At 47.3% G+C, this 12189-nt stretch overlaps 1 protein-coding gene across 1 annotated transcript in view; it reads right to left on the bottom strand.

The window, feature by feature from the left end:
* PKDCC (protein kinase domain containing, cytoplasmic) overlaps positions 1 to 11343 on the bottom strand; it is a 73107-nt gene extending 61764 nt beyond the window's left edge. Inside the window, exon 1 of the mRNA XM_084828913.1 lies at positions 10324 to 11343. Within this exon, the coding sequence (XP_084685039.1) occupies positions 10324 to 11073 (750 nt within the window). The 5' untranslated portion in view covers positions 11074 to 11343. The remainder of the gene's footprint in view (positions 1 to 10323) is intronic.
* Between the last annotated feature and the right edge of the window lie 846 nt (positions 11344 to 12189).

Below are 12189 nucleotides of genomic sequence, written 5' to 3'. Positions count from 1 at the left end.
TAGTAAACTAGCTCATCGGGGTTCATTGTAGCATGCTTTCTCTGGCTGGCAATGTCTCTTCACAGTCTCAAGCAGGGTCTTTCCCAGCCCTACTCCCTGAAATTATTTTTGATTGAAGAGGCTGGGGGGATAAACCTGGGGCCTTCTGGATGTAAAGTGTGAGGTTGGCCACTGAACTATAGCCTTCACTTCTTTTTCAAATTTATTGTATTTCTTTAAAATATTTCTTGGCCGCCTTTCAGGGTAGAAGCCCTCCCTTTATCTCTACTACTGCCTTTATCTGCAACATTTTACATTCATACCTTCATTGGCACAGAATCAATCAACTCAGCAATCGTGAGTTTGCTGAGCAATACTGCAGGGTTTAAACCCATGCACAGCACAACCTTATATATCTCTACTCTAATGTAAACTCAAACTTTGACCTGTTGAGCTCAAAGAGGTGGAGGGAGCAATCTTATGGCCCCTAGACAGCATCCAGGGGGACATAGGATTTGGGGGATTTGAGGTCGGAGCCAGTGTTCCGACCTCAGAGCCAGGAATCTGTGCTCCCCACCCCATCGCAGCCAGTGTGGAGAACACCATGCCAGCGACCTCGGAGGGGATAAAGGGGGCATGCCAGTGGGTGTGGAAGGGAGGGGACTGGGGAAGCCAGGATATGATGTATCCCGAGGCCTCCCCAGCCTCCTTCCCTCGCACTCGAACCACTCATCTAGCCAAAATGCAGAGCAGGAGGAGCACGGATGCGAAGATCACCTCCACCGCTCCTCCCGCTCTACACTGGATGCTCATAGCACTGGCATAGGATTGTGCCCTTAAGCGGTTATACGATTGCACCCCAAGGCCCACTGAAGGATGCCAGTCCAACAGGGCCGGTCCTATCATGAGGAAGAGTGATGTGGTTGCTTCAGGTAGCAGATGCTGGGGGATGGGGGTGGTGAAGTGTTGAAGGACAGAGCTGTGTGTGCCCTGTGGCCTACCTGCACCCCTTAAGCTAGCCTGCTAGCCTCAGACAATGCAGAGAATGCTGTCCCACTGTCAGTGTGGGATATGACTGTCAGCCCAGTAAGCTTTTGTAAGTGGAATGGGGTGGGTGGTGTCAACTTATCCTTCGCCTCAAGCACCAAAATGTCTTGGGCTGGCCCTGCAGTGTGAACTATTGTAATCCTACTGCTGGGGGAAGGGGGTGGGCTTGAAATACATTTCTTTAAAAATTAAATAAATAAAAATATATTTGTTTAAAACATTTTACCCCACCTTTTGATAAAATATTTTCATGGTGCCTTGCAACATACGTTTTAGAGAACAAAGAGCAAATAAAGGAATGCCATTTTCCAACAGCAGCAAAGTTCTTCAGAGCAAAATAGAAGCATTTTCAAAACTATTACAAACCTGGGGGCGGGGTGGGGTGGGATTTTAACCTGGCACCTCTGAATGTATGGTAGCAGTTCCAGGTGGCTAGTGCCCATGTGACACATCTTCCCACACCTCTTTCCAGTAGTTTCAGCCATGCCAAAGCAAAATACAGAAGCATAGTTGAAATCCCCTCTCTGGGAATCTACCATAAAATCCCTGGTGAGCTACTTTAACACAATCTATTTGCTACGTAGAACAGTCTGCCATGTGCTTACATGTCAATCAGCCACCCAAAACTGCAGGGCACACATATAAATGAGACCTAGATATTAAACAGAAGCAGAATACGTTTCCTTCAGTGGGACCTCCTGGGATCCTAAGCGTGGTTACTCAGAAGCAAGTTCTATCGAGTACAATGGAATTTACTTCCTAGTAAATGCATTTAGGATTATAGCTGTAATCTGTAAATCTAAACACACAAAGGAATTAGCGGGACTTACTTCAGAGTAAGTCTTCGGACAGCGCTGGCTCTTCGGCTTAGAAATGGGGATGAGCACCGCACCCTAGAGTCGGACACAACTGGTTGGGGACACCTTTACCTTTACCTTTTTACTTCAGAGTAAACTTGGCTAGGATGGCACTGTACATTGGTTTAAATCCTACTTATGTGGCTGGCCCCAGCTGTTCATCTGTATTTGTTAGAGAACTTCACACAGGTAGAGGTCCAGATGCAATTACGTTTTGCCTATGTAGAACAACTGCTCTCCAGTTTTTATTCTTTTTAAGAGGCAGCTGCTAAAGCATGAGCAATTTCCTTACCTATGTCTAAACCAGAAACCTTTGTGTGCCAGCTACTAATGGAGGAACGTGGATTTTTATTCCACAAGAACTTTCAGAACGTTTGTCTAATATTTCCCATTTAGGGAAACAGAGAGAGAGAGAGAGTGAGAGAGAGAGAGAGAAGTTGGAATAGCTTTTCCAAACATCCTGCAGCAGGCTAATGAGTGACTGAGGGCACCTATGGAAAACCACACTGACTCCCTTGGTGTAGATTAAACACTATCACTTGCTTGTTCTGTGCAGCTGCACAATTATAGCTCATAGTCTCAAGTAGTTGACAAACCTGGTTCCGTACCCACAGTCAAGTCACCCACACTGATTTGAAATAATAATAAATAATAAACTTCATCTACGGCCTTTTAAAATGTCCAGAATGCTTCACATACAGAATCCTTCCAAACCCCCTGCAAGGCAGGGCAGTAGTACGACCCCCGACAACTCACCGTATCTCTTCCTTCCATAAGGACATCTAGCAACACCTGATTTATGTGAGTTGCCAAAAATGGATGAAGCAATTACCTATTCAAGGGTTGCATATGGCTGGCCATCTTGTATAATTTTTAATTTGCAATGTGTCCGTCTATGCATCAATCCCTTCATGTACACCATGAAGTTGTGTGCTTCCCTCTAGCCTACAGCTTGCTTCAATGCAAAGGCACTGCTGCACGGGTAAAACACATTTTCAGTGAGATGCCAGACTGTGCTAAGCCCTGCACTGGTGGATGCTTTGCCTGTGCATTCCATCAACTGGTTGTGTGGGTGAGACAAGATTTGAACCAGGCTATTGCTTGTTCAGAATTATCCACCCTTTTGCCATACCTTTACCACCCCGGTTGTAGGTATGAGATGATACGTTAAGAGAAAACTAATCCATCTTAAGTGAACTTAAGCATACACCCGGTGATATACACCCGGATCATAGATGAGCCACTCATCACACATTACGCAGCAACACTCCTGAGTCTTATAACCAACAAGGAGCTGCAGCCAATACAAAATAACAACAAACATAACATCAGCACAATCCCATAATCAAACTAAACAGCCACAGAAAGACTTCCGCCAAAAGCCAAGCTAAAGAAATAGGTCTTGCAGCCCTTATGGAAAGAAAGCAAAGGCTTCGCTGGCCTAAAGTCTACTGCGAAGTATGTTTTGCAGCTTTCGAACGGCCACTGTGGAAACTCCACTCCAAGATGTCACTATTCACTTGCTGCAAATAAAGATGCCACAGACAATCAAACTTGCTGATGGATCTGAACAGGTGACTCATACAGGGAGTGATGTTCCTTGAGGTATGAGGCTCCCATGCCATGCAAGGCTTTCAAGGTTCAAACCAGCCCCTTCAATTGAGCCCGGGCCAAACTGCCAACCAGTGCAACTGACATAGTAATGGCTGAATATGGTGATGCCTTCCAACACCAGACAGCCATTTTCTGCACTAGCTGAAACTTCCAACACATCTTCAAGGGAAGACCCAGGTAAAGTGTGTTGCAGTAATCAAGCCTGGAAGTTCCAGAAGCATGAATCATGTAGCAAAATCTGACCCCACCCAGAAATGGGAACAGCTTCCTAATGAGTCGAAGATGGGAAAAGATGGAGAAAGGATGTCAAATTGTCACTTATTTAATTTACCATTATAATTTTTTAGCATGCAGAGAAAGACACTGCTTGGGTTTGTAAGACTCACACACAGGATGTCCAGGGCCGGTCCCGCTTAAAAGGAGTTAAAGGGTAAATAGTTTGCATGAAGTGATACTGTATCCACTCTGAGATTCCATGCCGTGAATTCTGATTTCTGACTGAAGTTTATAGGCTGCTCCAAAAGAAGGGACTATTTGTGGATAAATAGGCTAATTCACTAATGCTTTGGAGGCCCTTGGCAACCCATCACTCATCACGGATGGATGTGCCGCTGAGCCAGAGAGAAGAGCGGCAGAATGGGTGGTCTCCAGCGTATTCCTGCACTCAAGGAAGCAGCAACAGGAAAATGAGCTTCTGTTCTTGAAAGCTCTCTACACTTTCCCTGGACACTAAGAGCTTTGCTTTAGGAAATTCACCCAAACAGGTTGGGTTTATTTAGAAAGTCTGTCCCTCCTGTCAAAATTAAATCAGAAGCCAGAACAGCCTTGGCGGGGGGGGGGGGGAGAGATGGAGGACCATTCCCAGAAATGCATATAAAGCCATCAGTGAAGTGACACATATTGCTGGCCACTGAGAAAGAAGCCACTCCTGCTGACATTAACTTCAGGGAGCGAAAGATGAAAATCACATTTAAGAGTCTAGACCAGAAGTCTATTTTTTAAAAAACAAAGATAATCATGCCAGTCCATGAAAAAACACATGTAAAATCCACAATTGGGCAATACCATTTATTAGGCCCAATCACAAATTTCACAAAAAATGTGCAAGCTTTGGAGTCTCCAGAATGCTTCAAGCTAGGTAGTACAAAAAGCCAGGGATGGGGGAAGAAACCACCTAGCCTGATGAAGAGTTCTGGAGAACTAGAAAGCTTGCACATTTTTGTGTAATTTTGGTTGGGCCAAATACAGGTATTGCCTAACTGTGGGTTTAAAAAAAGAAGTGACGTTCTCACAACACCTGCACAGTTAATGTATGGAGTTTGCTGCCACAAGATGTCTTTAAAGGGGGAGATTAGACAAATTTGTGATGGACAAGTTTCTCCACTGGTATTAGACACAATCACTAAAATTATTTGTGTGTTTCTTTATATTATACTTATTTATTTTATTTATTACATTTCTATACTGCCCAATAGTCAAAGCTCTCTAGGCAGTTCACAAAACAAAACTTAAAGCCATAAAATACAACCTAGCAAGACATAATATAAAAACCTTAGGTTTAAAACAAAATAAAACGCCACGGTAAAAGCCAGTATCACAGCAAAGATCTAAAGATGCACTCGTGCCATTTTTAAAGATGAAGGACTTTTCTTTTTCGAAAAGAAAAAGGTCTCCACCTGGTGCCAAAAAGGCTACAGTATGGGTGCCAGGCAAGCCTCTCTGGGAAGGCCATTCCACAACTGAGGTGCCACCATTGAAAAGGCCCTCTCCTTAGTAGCCACCTGCCTCACCTCATTCAGCAGTGGCATCCAGAGAGGGGCCTCAGAGGATGATCTTAGGGTCCAGGAAGGAGACAATCCTTCAGGTTACCTGGAGGATTACAGGATTTATATCCCACCCTTCAGACATTTTGCCAGGACAGCTTTATACAAGAGATGAAAGAAAACAATCAGATAAAAAATACATTAAAAACAAAAACAAAATAAAACAGCATAAAACCAATTTGACAGGGAATTTGAAAAAGTATTCAAAAGCCTTGGGGAAAAAATTTAAAAAGTTTTTGCAAGGTGATGGAACTGACTAGACACCAGGTGAACCTCCTTTCCATGGCCGAGGTGCCACCACTGGGAAGGTCTTCTCTCGCATTGCTATGCACCTCACCTCAGATGAGAGGAGGGACCAGAGAAGAGATTTGGAAGAAGATCTTAATGCACAGGTAGGCTGACATGGGTGCAGGTGATCCCAAATGGAAACTCCTGGTTCAGAAGACCCTCTACAGGTAGGGATGGGAGCAAACAATTGGTGACGGTTGCTACTTTCATGCCCTACTATGGGCTTCCCAGAGTCATCTGACTGGCCATTGTCAGAAACACAAAACTGGACTAGATGGATCTCTGGTGTGATCCATCAGAGCTCTTCTTATGTTCTTACAATCCAAGAGTCTTGAACGAAGCCCAGCCAAGGGCAAAATGAAATCCAGTTTTAAAGCTAAAATAAAATGAGACCCAATTCAGCAACATTCCAAAATAGAATCTAATTTCTCTGGGACAGAACAAATTCAGAATTCTAGAATCTTAAATGGGATTTTGGTCTCTCTCTTTTTTATCTTTGGAAGTTAAAATTATTCAGTCCCATCCAATTTTAATACGAGATGCTGTCGAGGGAAATAAAATCTTCTCTAGGTTTCTAGAGTCTTTCATGGGCTACTGCTTGCTATTCTAGAGCAGAACACAATCAGAGTTAAGTGTCTCGAATAAAACTGGAGCTCAATACAACCTCAGGGTAGGCTGCAATCCCAGCTTAGGTTCTAAAATAGGTTGATACACAAAAATGAAACCCACACTCTGGCCTTATCCCAAATATCATCTCAAAAATCTATTTTAAAGGCACTTTGAGCAACAATAGATCAATGTCTGGGACCACAAGTGTGTCTAGCTAGATCTAACTAGTGTCAGCTTCATTTTTATTCAGATCGTGTGCACATAATGCCTTAGCAAGCATTTAGTGCTCACTTGCATTTTACCACCCACACACACCACTGCTTCTGACAGAATTTGTAGAATGAAATCGAATTGACAGCGATTTTTCTAACTTCCCGTCCACCTTCCCTCTAGTGCACTGACTATCCCATTTAAGTAAGCCTTATTGAGCCTGCAAGGAAACCAAAGCAATCTAAAGCCCATCAGCAAATATGGTTCTGATTATTTAAATGAAATATTCCCATAATTGGGGTGGCAGGTAATCCATGAAGTCGTAATTGACCAGGAGGGAGAGGGAGGCTCTGAAAGGAGGTAACCAGACCGCAGTAGATTCGGAGTCCTCCCCACCAAGTGATTGCTCATAGAAGGAGGGCAGAAAAAAACCCCAACATTGCCAAGACTGACCCAACATGCCAACGAGGGGAACATAGCTTCATTGCACCTTCTCTTTATTTTCATGGGCCAAAAACAGGACAGAAGAAATCCCCCCCTTCCAAAAACAAAACTTTTCTCCACACAGCAATTGGGTATCTACAGAGAGAAGCTGAATGCCTGGCTTTCCTTGTCTGAAGAGCACAGCCAAATTCTTTTCCCCAAACTGAAAAGGGCACATAGAGGGTGGTCGTTAGTTAAAGAGGTATTAAAGAGATGGAATGAAGCTTGAGATGAACTAAGAGGCTGGCTGACAGGGTGGAGGGAAGAGGCCCTGAAGCCCTCTTAACTTGGTCTTTCTTTTAGGTTCTCTAGGGATGTCGATCCTAGGCATGTTTTGCTTGGGAGTAACTCCAACCGAACTCAGTGGGAGCTACTTCCAAGTAAACATGGATAAAAGTGGTTGGTTTACTCTTACAGGAGACTATTTTCCTGGAAACTGGTGCCCGTTAGGAGGAGTATTGTGATGTCCTGAAAGCATGTCTTCCCTAGGTGGGAGTGGATGGAGTATTGGTTAAAAAGGCGACTTGGCTCCAGATCCCCACTACATGTTTATTTGGAAGTAAAGCGCATGGAATTCAATGTGGATTACCCCTGGGCATAGGACTGCAGCCAAAAACAATGACAAAGGGGAGAAAGGGGGAATTAAAGAGAGATTTTTCTGTTCTGCAGGAGAGGAGGGGAAGTGTGACATTGTGGACAGTCCCAAAGGTGGAAACTCTGCAAGTCCATTTCTAGTGAGACAGAAAATTTGAGACAGTAGTTTTTAAAACACAGAGAGAAAGGTTTGGAGGGGGTGGGGAGGGAAGCTTTAGCTGTCAACCTCCATCGATTGCCTTGTCTGCACTTTTGACAAGACCAATTTGATTTGCCCCAGGACAAGTAAAAATTGCTAACAGAGACCTCCTTCTCCCGTTGCTCTGGGAGCTGTTTATGATATTGCTCTCTCCCAACCGTGCAGTGCCACCTCCGCTGTGCACTCGAGTCTGTCTCTCTCTCCCTCTGTCCGGATTGAGGCAAGGAGGTGTTGATCTTTCATTCCTGGCCAGAACAATTTCAAAAAAGAGACTAAAACCCAGAGCTTCTGGATTTGAGCTGATTACACACTCCAAGAATAAAGTTTTAATTTCATTCCTGGAATAAATTTCTATTGAAATCAATGAAGCCCGAGTCCAGATTGGATGGAAACCCATGCTGCAACACAATCCTATACATGTCTACTCAGATGTAAGCTCGCTGAGTTCAATGGGGCTTTCTTCCAGGTAAGACTATAGTCTTAATTGCTTAATTCTTTGTGGATCGTTACCTCCATTAGACATTCATGGATAATTTGCCATGGATTTCGATGGCATTATGGTTGCAAAATATTTTTTGACACAATGTTTGCCATCCTTGTTTTATGTCGATCCTTTTCTGTATTACAGATTTATTATATAACAGATCTAATTCTACACCTGGCATATGCGTGATCTATAAGTAAGCTATAAATACCACACTCCAACACCCTCTGCCTACGCAATCCAGCCAGACTAACTCAGAAGCCCCACTGAGTTCAATTGAGATTACTCCTAGGTAAGTGGGTAGAGTTGCACCCTTAAGCATTTTCAAATCCCATGGATTTTGAAGAGACAGACTTAAAGGTAAATTTAATTCATCCATGCACAAGAGGGGGGATTTGTAAGTGCTTAACTTTACCTGGATGAGGATTTCTTATTATTAGACATGAACAAATATTGAGTTTGTTATGTACAGAACACGATAACTGCAAGGTCCCTGTCGCAAGGACCTAATTTTTGCAGGCGTCACCAAAGGAACAGGAGACATCAGGGTAGCATCAGAGGGTTTCTAGGGTGCCAAGAGGTGGAACGGGATTATTTTTGCTCCAATGTTCAAATCCCAAATCAGTTATCATGCATCCACTGTGTCCTGCGTAGGAACTGCAGTTGAATATGGTGCCATGTCTTGTGAAAAGAAAACACCGTTGACTATTCATAATATATACACAGAGCCAAATAGACCCATTCTATCATGTTTACCAGTTCCAATTCTGCAATACGGCTGTTTGATTATACTAAAGCCAGGATTCTTAGCCAAGTCAGCATCCAAGGTGCTAGTCCTTCGGCTTTGCTTCTCTGCCTCTACAAAGCCAGATCTTAATTAAACAAGTTTTTCTGGAGGCAAGTCTTATTAATTCGAATAGAATATTTCCAGCACGAAGAAAATGCCCAAATATTATGCTTTATGTAACTTTCTTCCTGCTGCCAAATTAGCAGTATTCCCGCAGTTCGGAGGAAACGTGACATGATAGATGGCTCTAACCACCTCGATCCCAAACACTCGGCATACGCATTAGTTACAGTGCAATCCTGTGCCTGTCTACTCAGAAGTAAGCCCCACAGAGTTCGGCGGCACTTAGTCCTAGGTAGGCGTCAACAGACTTTGCATCCTCAATGACACAGACTTCAGCGGGACTCGAGATGGGGACTCGTCTCAAACGACGCGTGTTCAAGATCGGGGAATCAGCCCCACAAAAATCATGAGACCGGTATCCGATCATCATATTTACATTTACTGGGAAGGGAGTTGCGGGAACTCCTCCGGACTCATTTCGCTGCCATTTACCTCCAGACGGAGCGAAGTGTGTTCGCATCAGTGGCCAAACCAGCCTTCGATGCACACCGATATCCTGATTCGGATTTAGCCGGATCTTGGATCGAACCGCCTGTGACAACACGATCCTAAACACGTTGACTTTTAAGTCAGTGCAACAGAACATAAGGGAAACTACCTTCCTAAAAGATTGCAGCACCTACCTACACTCCGGCTATTCGGCTTGGAAGCTATACCAACAAGAGGTCGCACGTGGCCAGTCGTAAACTTTTGACACGTTCGGGTACACTACCCTATCTTGACACGTCAGGGGGATTAACTCTCCCTCGCTGCTTCTACGAGCCCATCGATTCCAAGAGAGCCCAGTTAAAGTGCCATTATTCCAGCGCCAAAGAAAAGGATCCCGCCGCTATTCACAAAGGGCAAAATCCAACATAAATCCGACGTACAGCAGACCCACTGAAGTGAACGGGACTCGCGTCAGTCACGGCTAACTTAACTCCCATTGACTTCTACGGGTCTGCTCCAAGTAGGGCTTATGTTGGATTTTACCCAATGCAATAGCTCTCCCCCCCCCTTTTTTTTCTTCTTCATCCAGTTCCTGCTTTTCTTTATAATGCCATAAACTGACGACCATAAACAAGCCAGAATCTCATTTTTAAAAAAGCCTGTCCCGGACGTTGTCTCATATCGTTCCACTAGAGCTCGCCGCCCCCTGCAAAGAATGAGCCCGGCGTCTCCCGCACACCCCACCGCCTCCCTCGGTCTTCCTGCATCCAGTTCCCCCAGGGACGCGCCCACTTTACCTGGAGGATGTTGGGGTGCCGCAACCTTTGCAAGAGGACCATCTCCTTGACGATCTTGTAGGCGGCCAGCCTGTAACAGTCTTCCAGGGAGCCGTAGAGCTTGACGCAGTTGTCGATGTCGTGGCCCCCGAAGTCGACGGACTTGAGGGCCACCGCCAGGCTCCGGTTGAGCACCGCTTTGTAGACGGCCTTGGTGTAGCCGGAGCCCAGGTAATGCACGTCGGTCACATTGCGGATGTCGCGGCATCCCAGGCGGAGCGGGCGGAGGGACAGCTCCAGCTGGGCTCGGGGGCGCCAGGGCGCCCCGGAGGAGGTGGCCAGCTCGGGCCGCGGCCAGCCGGCGCTGCGCTCCGCGGGCGCCGGCGAGGGGGACGAGGGGAGGCGCCGCTGCGGAGCGAGATCCATGAGCCGCCGCTCCAGAGGTCTCATCGCCGGCCGAGAGCCGGCGGGGGCGGCCGGCACCGTCGCTTCCCGCTGGCGCCGCCGCCGCTGATAGCGCAGCACCTCTTCGTAGCGCTCGCGGATCTGCCGCGCTAAGTCCCAGCGGCGGCGGCTGCTGCTGCCGCCGCCGCCGCGCTCCGCGTCGCCCCGCGCGGCCAGAGGCGAGCCCGCCAGCGAGTGCGTGACGCCCGCGTTTTGCTGCTGCTGCTGCTGCGGATCAAAGGCCGGGATGAAGAAGACGTTGAGCAACGTGCCCAGCAAGAAGGAGAGGCAGAAGCCGGCTGCCACGGCCAGCTTGCGGCGCTTCATCGCGCGGCAGCCCGCTGTCCGGCAGCTCCCTGCCTCCGCGGCTCTCGCTGCGAGCGATCAGCTCGGCCGAGATCTCCCTCGCAGCATTCCGGATAAGCAGCAGCAGCGGCGGCCAAAAAAAGAAACAGAAAGAAAAAAGGAGAGGGGGGCAAATCCGCCCACCCCCAAAACCCGCCTCTTCACGCTGCGCCGCCGCCGCCGCCGCTCTGCTGAGAGCCCAGCCGAGCCCGCCGCATGACACTTGCCTGCCCAGCCCTGCCTTTATAAACCCTCCCTGAAGCGCTTCGTGCGACTGTGAGCGGTAGCTGCGGCGGCAGCCCGCGCGGACGGGAAGGAGAGTTTGCAGCGCAGACCCGGGTGGGGGGGGGGGGATGAGACTCTCCGGGCGTTCTACACACACATTGTGACGCCAATTGATTGACGTCTCGGCCTCGCCAGTGGAATGGGGAGAACAGCAGGGAGGATGGCTGGGAAGCGTAGTCTTCTTTCCCCAGGTGGCGGCCGGCAGCGAAGGGAGGGAGAACTACAAGTCCCAGAGGCGGCTTCTGGCCCGGGAGGCGGCCCCCGCGCGATAACGGCGTCGCCTGCAGTGCAGAAGGCAGCGGGGAATGGGACGGTAGGGAAGGAGCCGCTCCTGCCCGCTTCCAGGAGGAGGGGCGCGCGGACGCTGGGAATGGGTTGCCTCCCAGGTGAGTCCTACTTCGAGTAGGCCCACCGAAATGAATGGAACTTGTGACTCATCCCCAGCTTGTTTCATTCATTTCAGTGGGTTTACTCTGAGCAGGACTCACTCGGGATACAACCCCACTCACTTAAGTCTCATTCGTTCCAGTGGGTCTACTCTGAGCCGGACGAATATGGGACACAATTCGATGCAATCGCGTGTAGGGAAGGAGGGGGAGCTGTGGAGATTTAGCGGCAGAAACGATGGACGGGGCGGATTATAAAGGCCTTCGGTTGTAGAGGACAGGAGACCATCCTAAAAAAATGTGTCACTGTCTGTATCCCAGTCACCATTAACAAGTAACAGAAGTAGAAACGGACAGAGCTTTTTCGACATTTTATTTATTATTGCATTTATAGCCTGCCTTTTTTTCTCTTGAAAGGAACCCAAGG

The sequence above is a fragment of the Heloderma suspectum genome, chromosome 1, assembly GCF_057233095.1.
Source record: "Heloderma suspectum isolate Gila_16-S chromosome 1, 16-S_ref, whole genome shotgun sequence".
Classification (NCBI taxonomy): Eukaryota; Metazoa; Chordata; class Lepidosauria; order Squamata; family Helodermatidae; genus Heloderma; species Heloderma suspectum.
The sequence above is the reverse complement of the archived record's forward strand: the minus strand, read 5'-3'. Positions and strand labels throughout refer to the sequence as shown.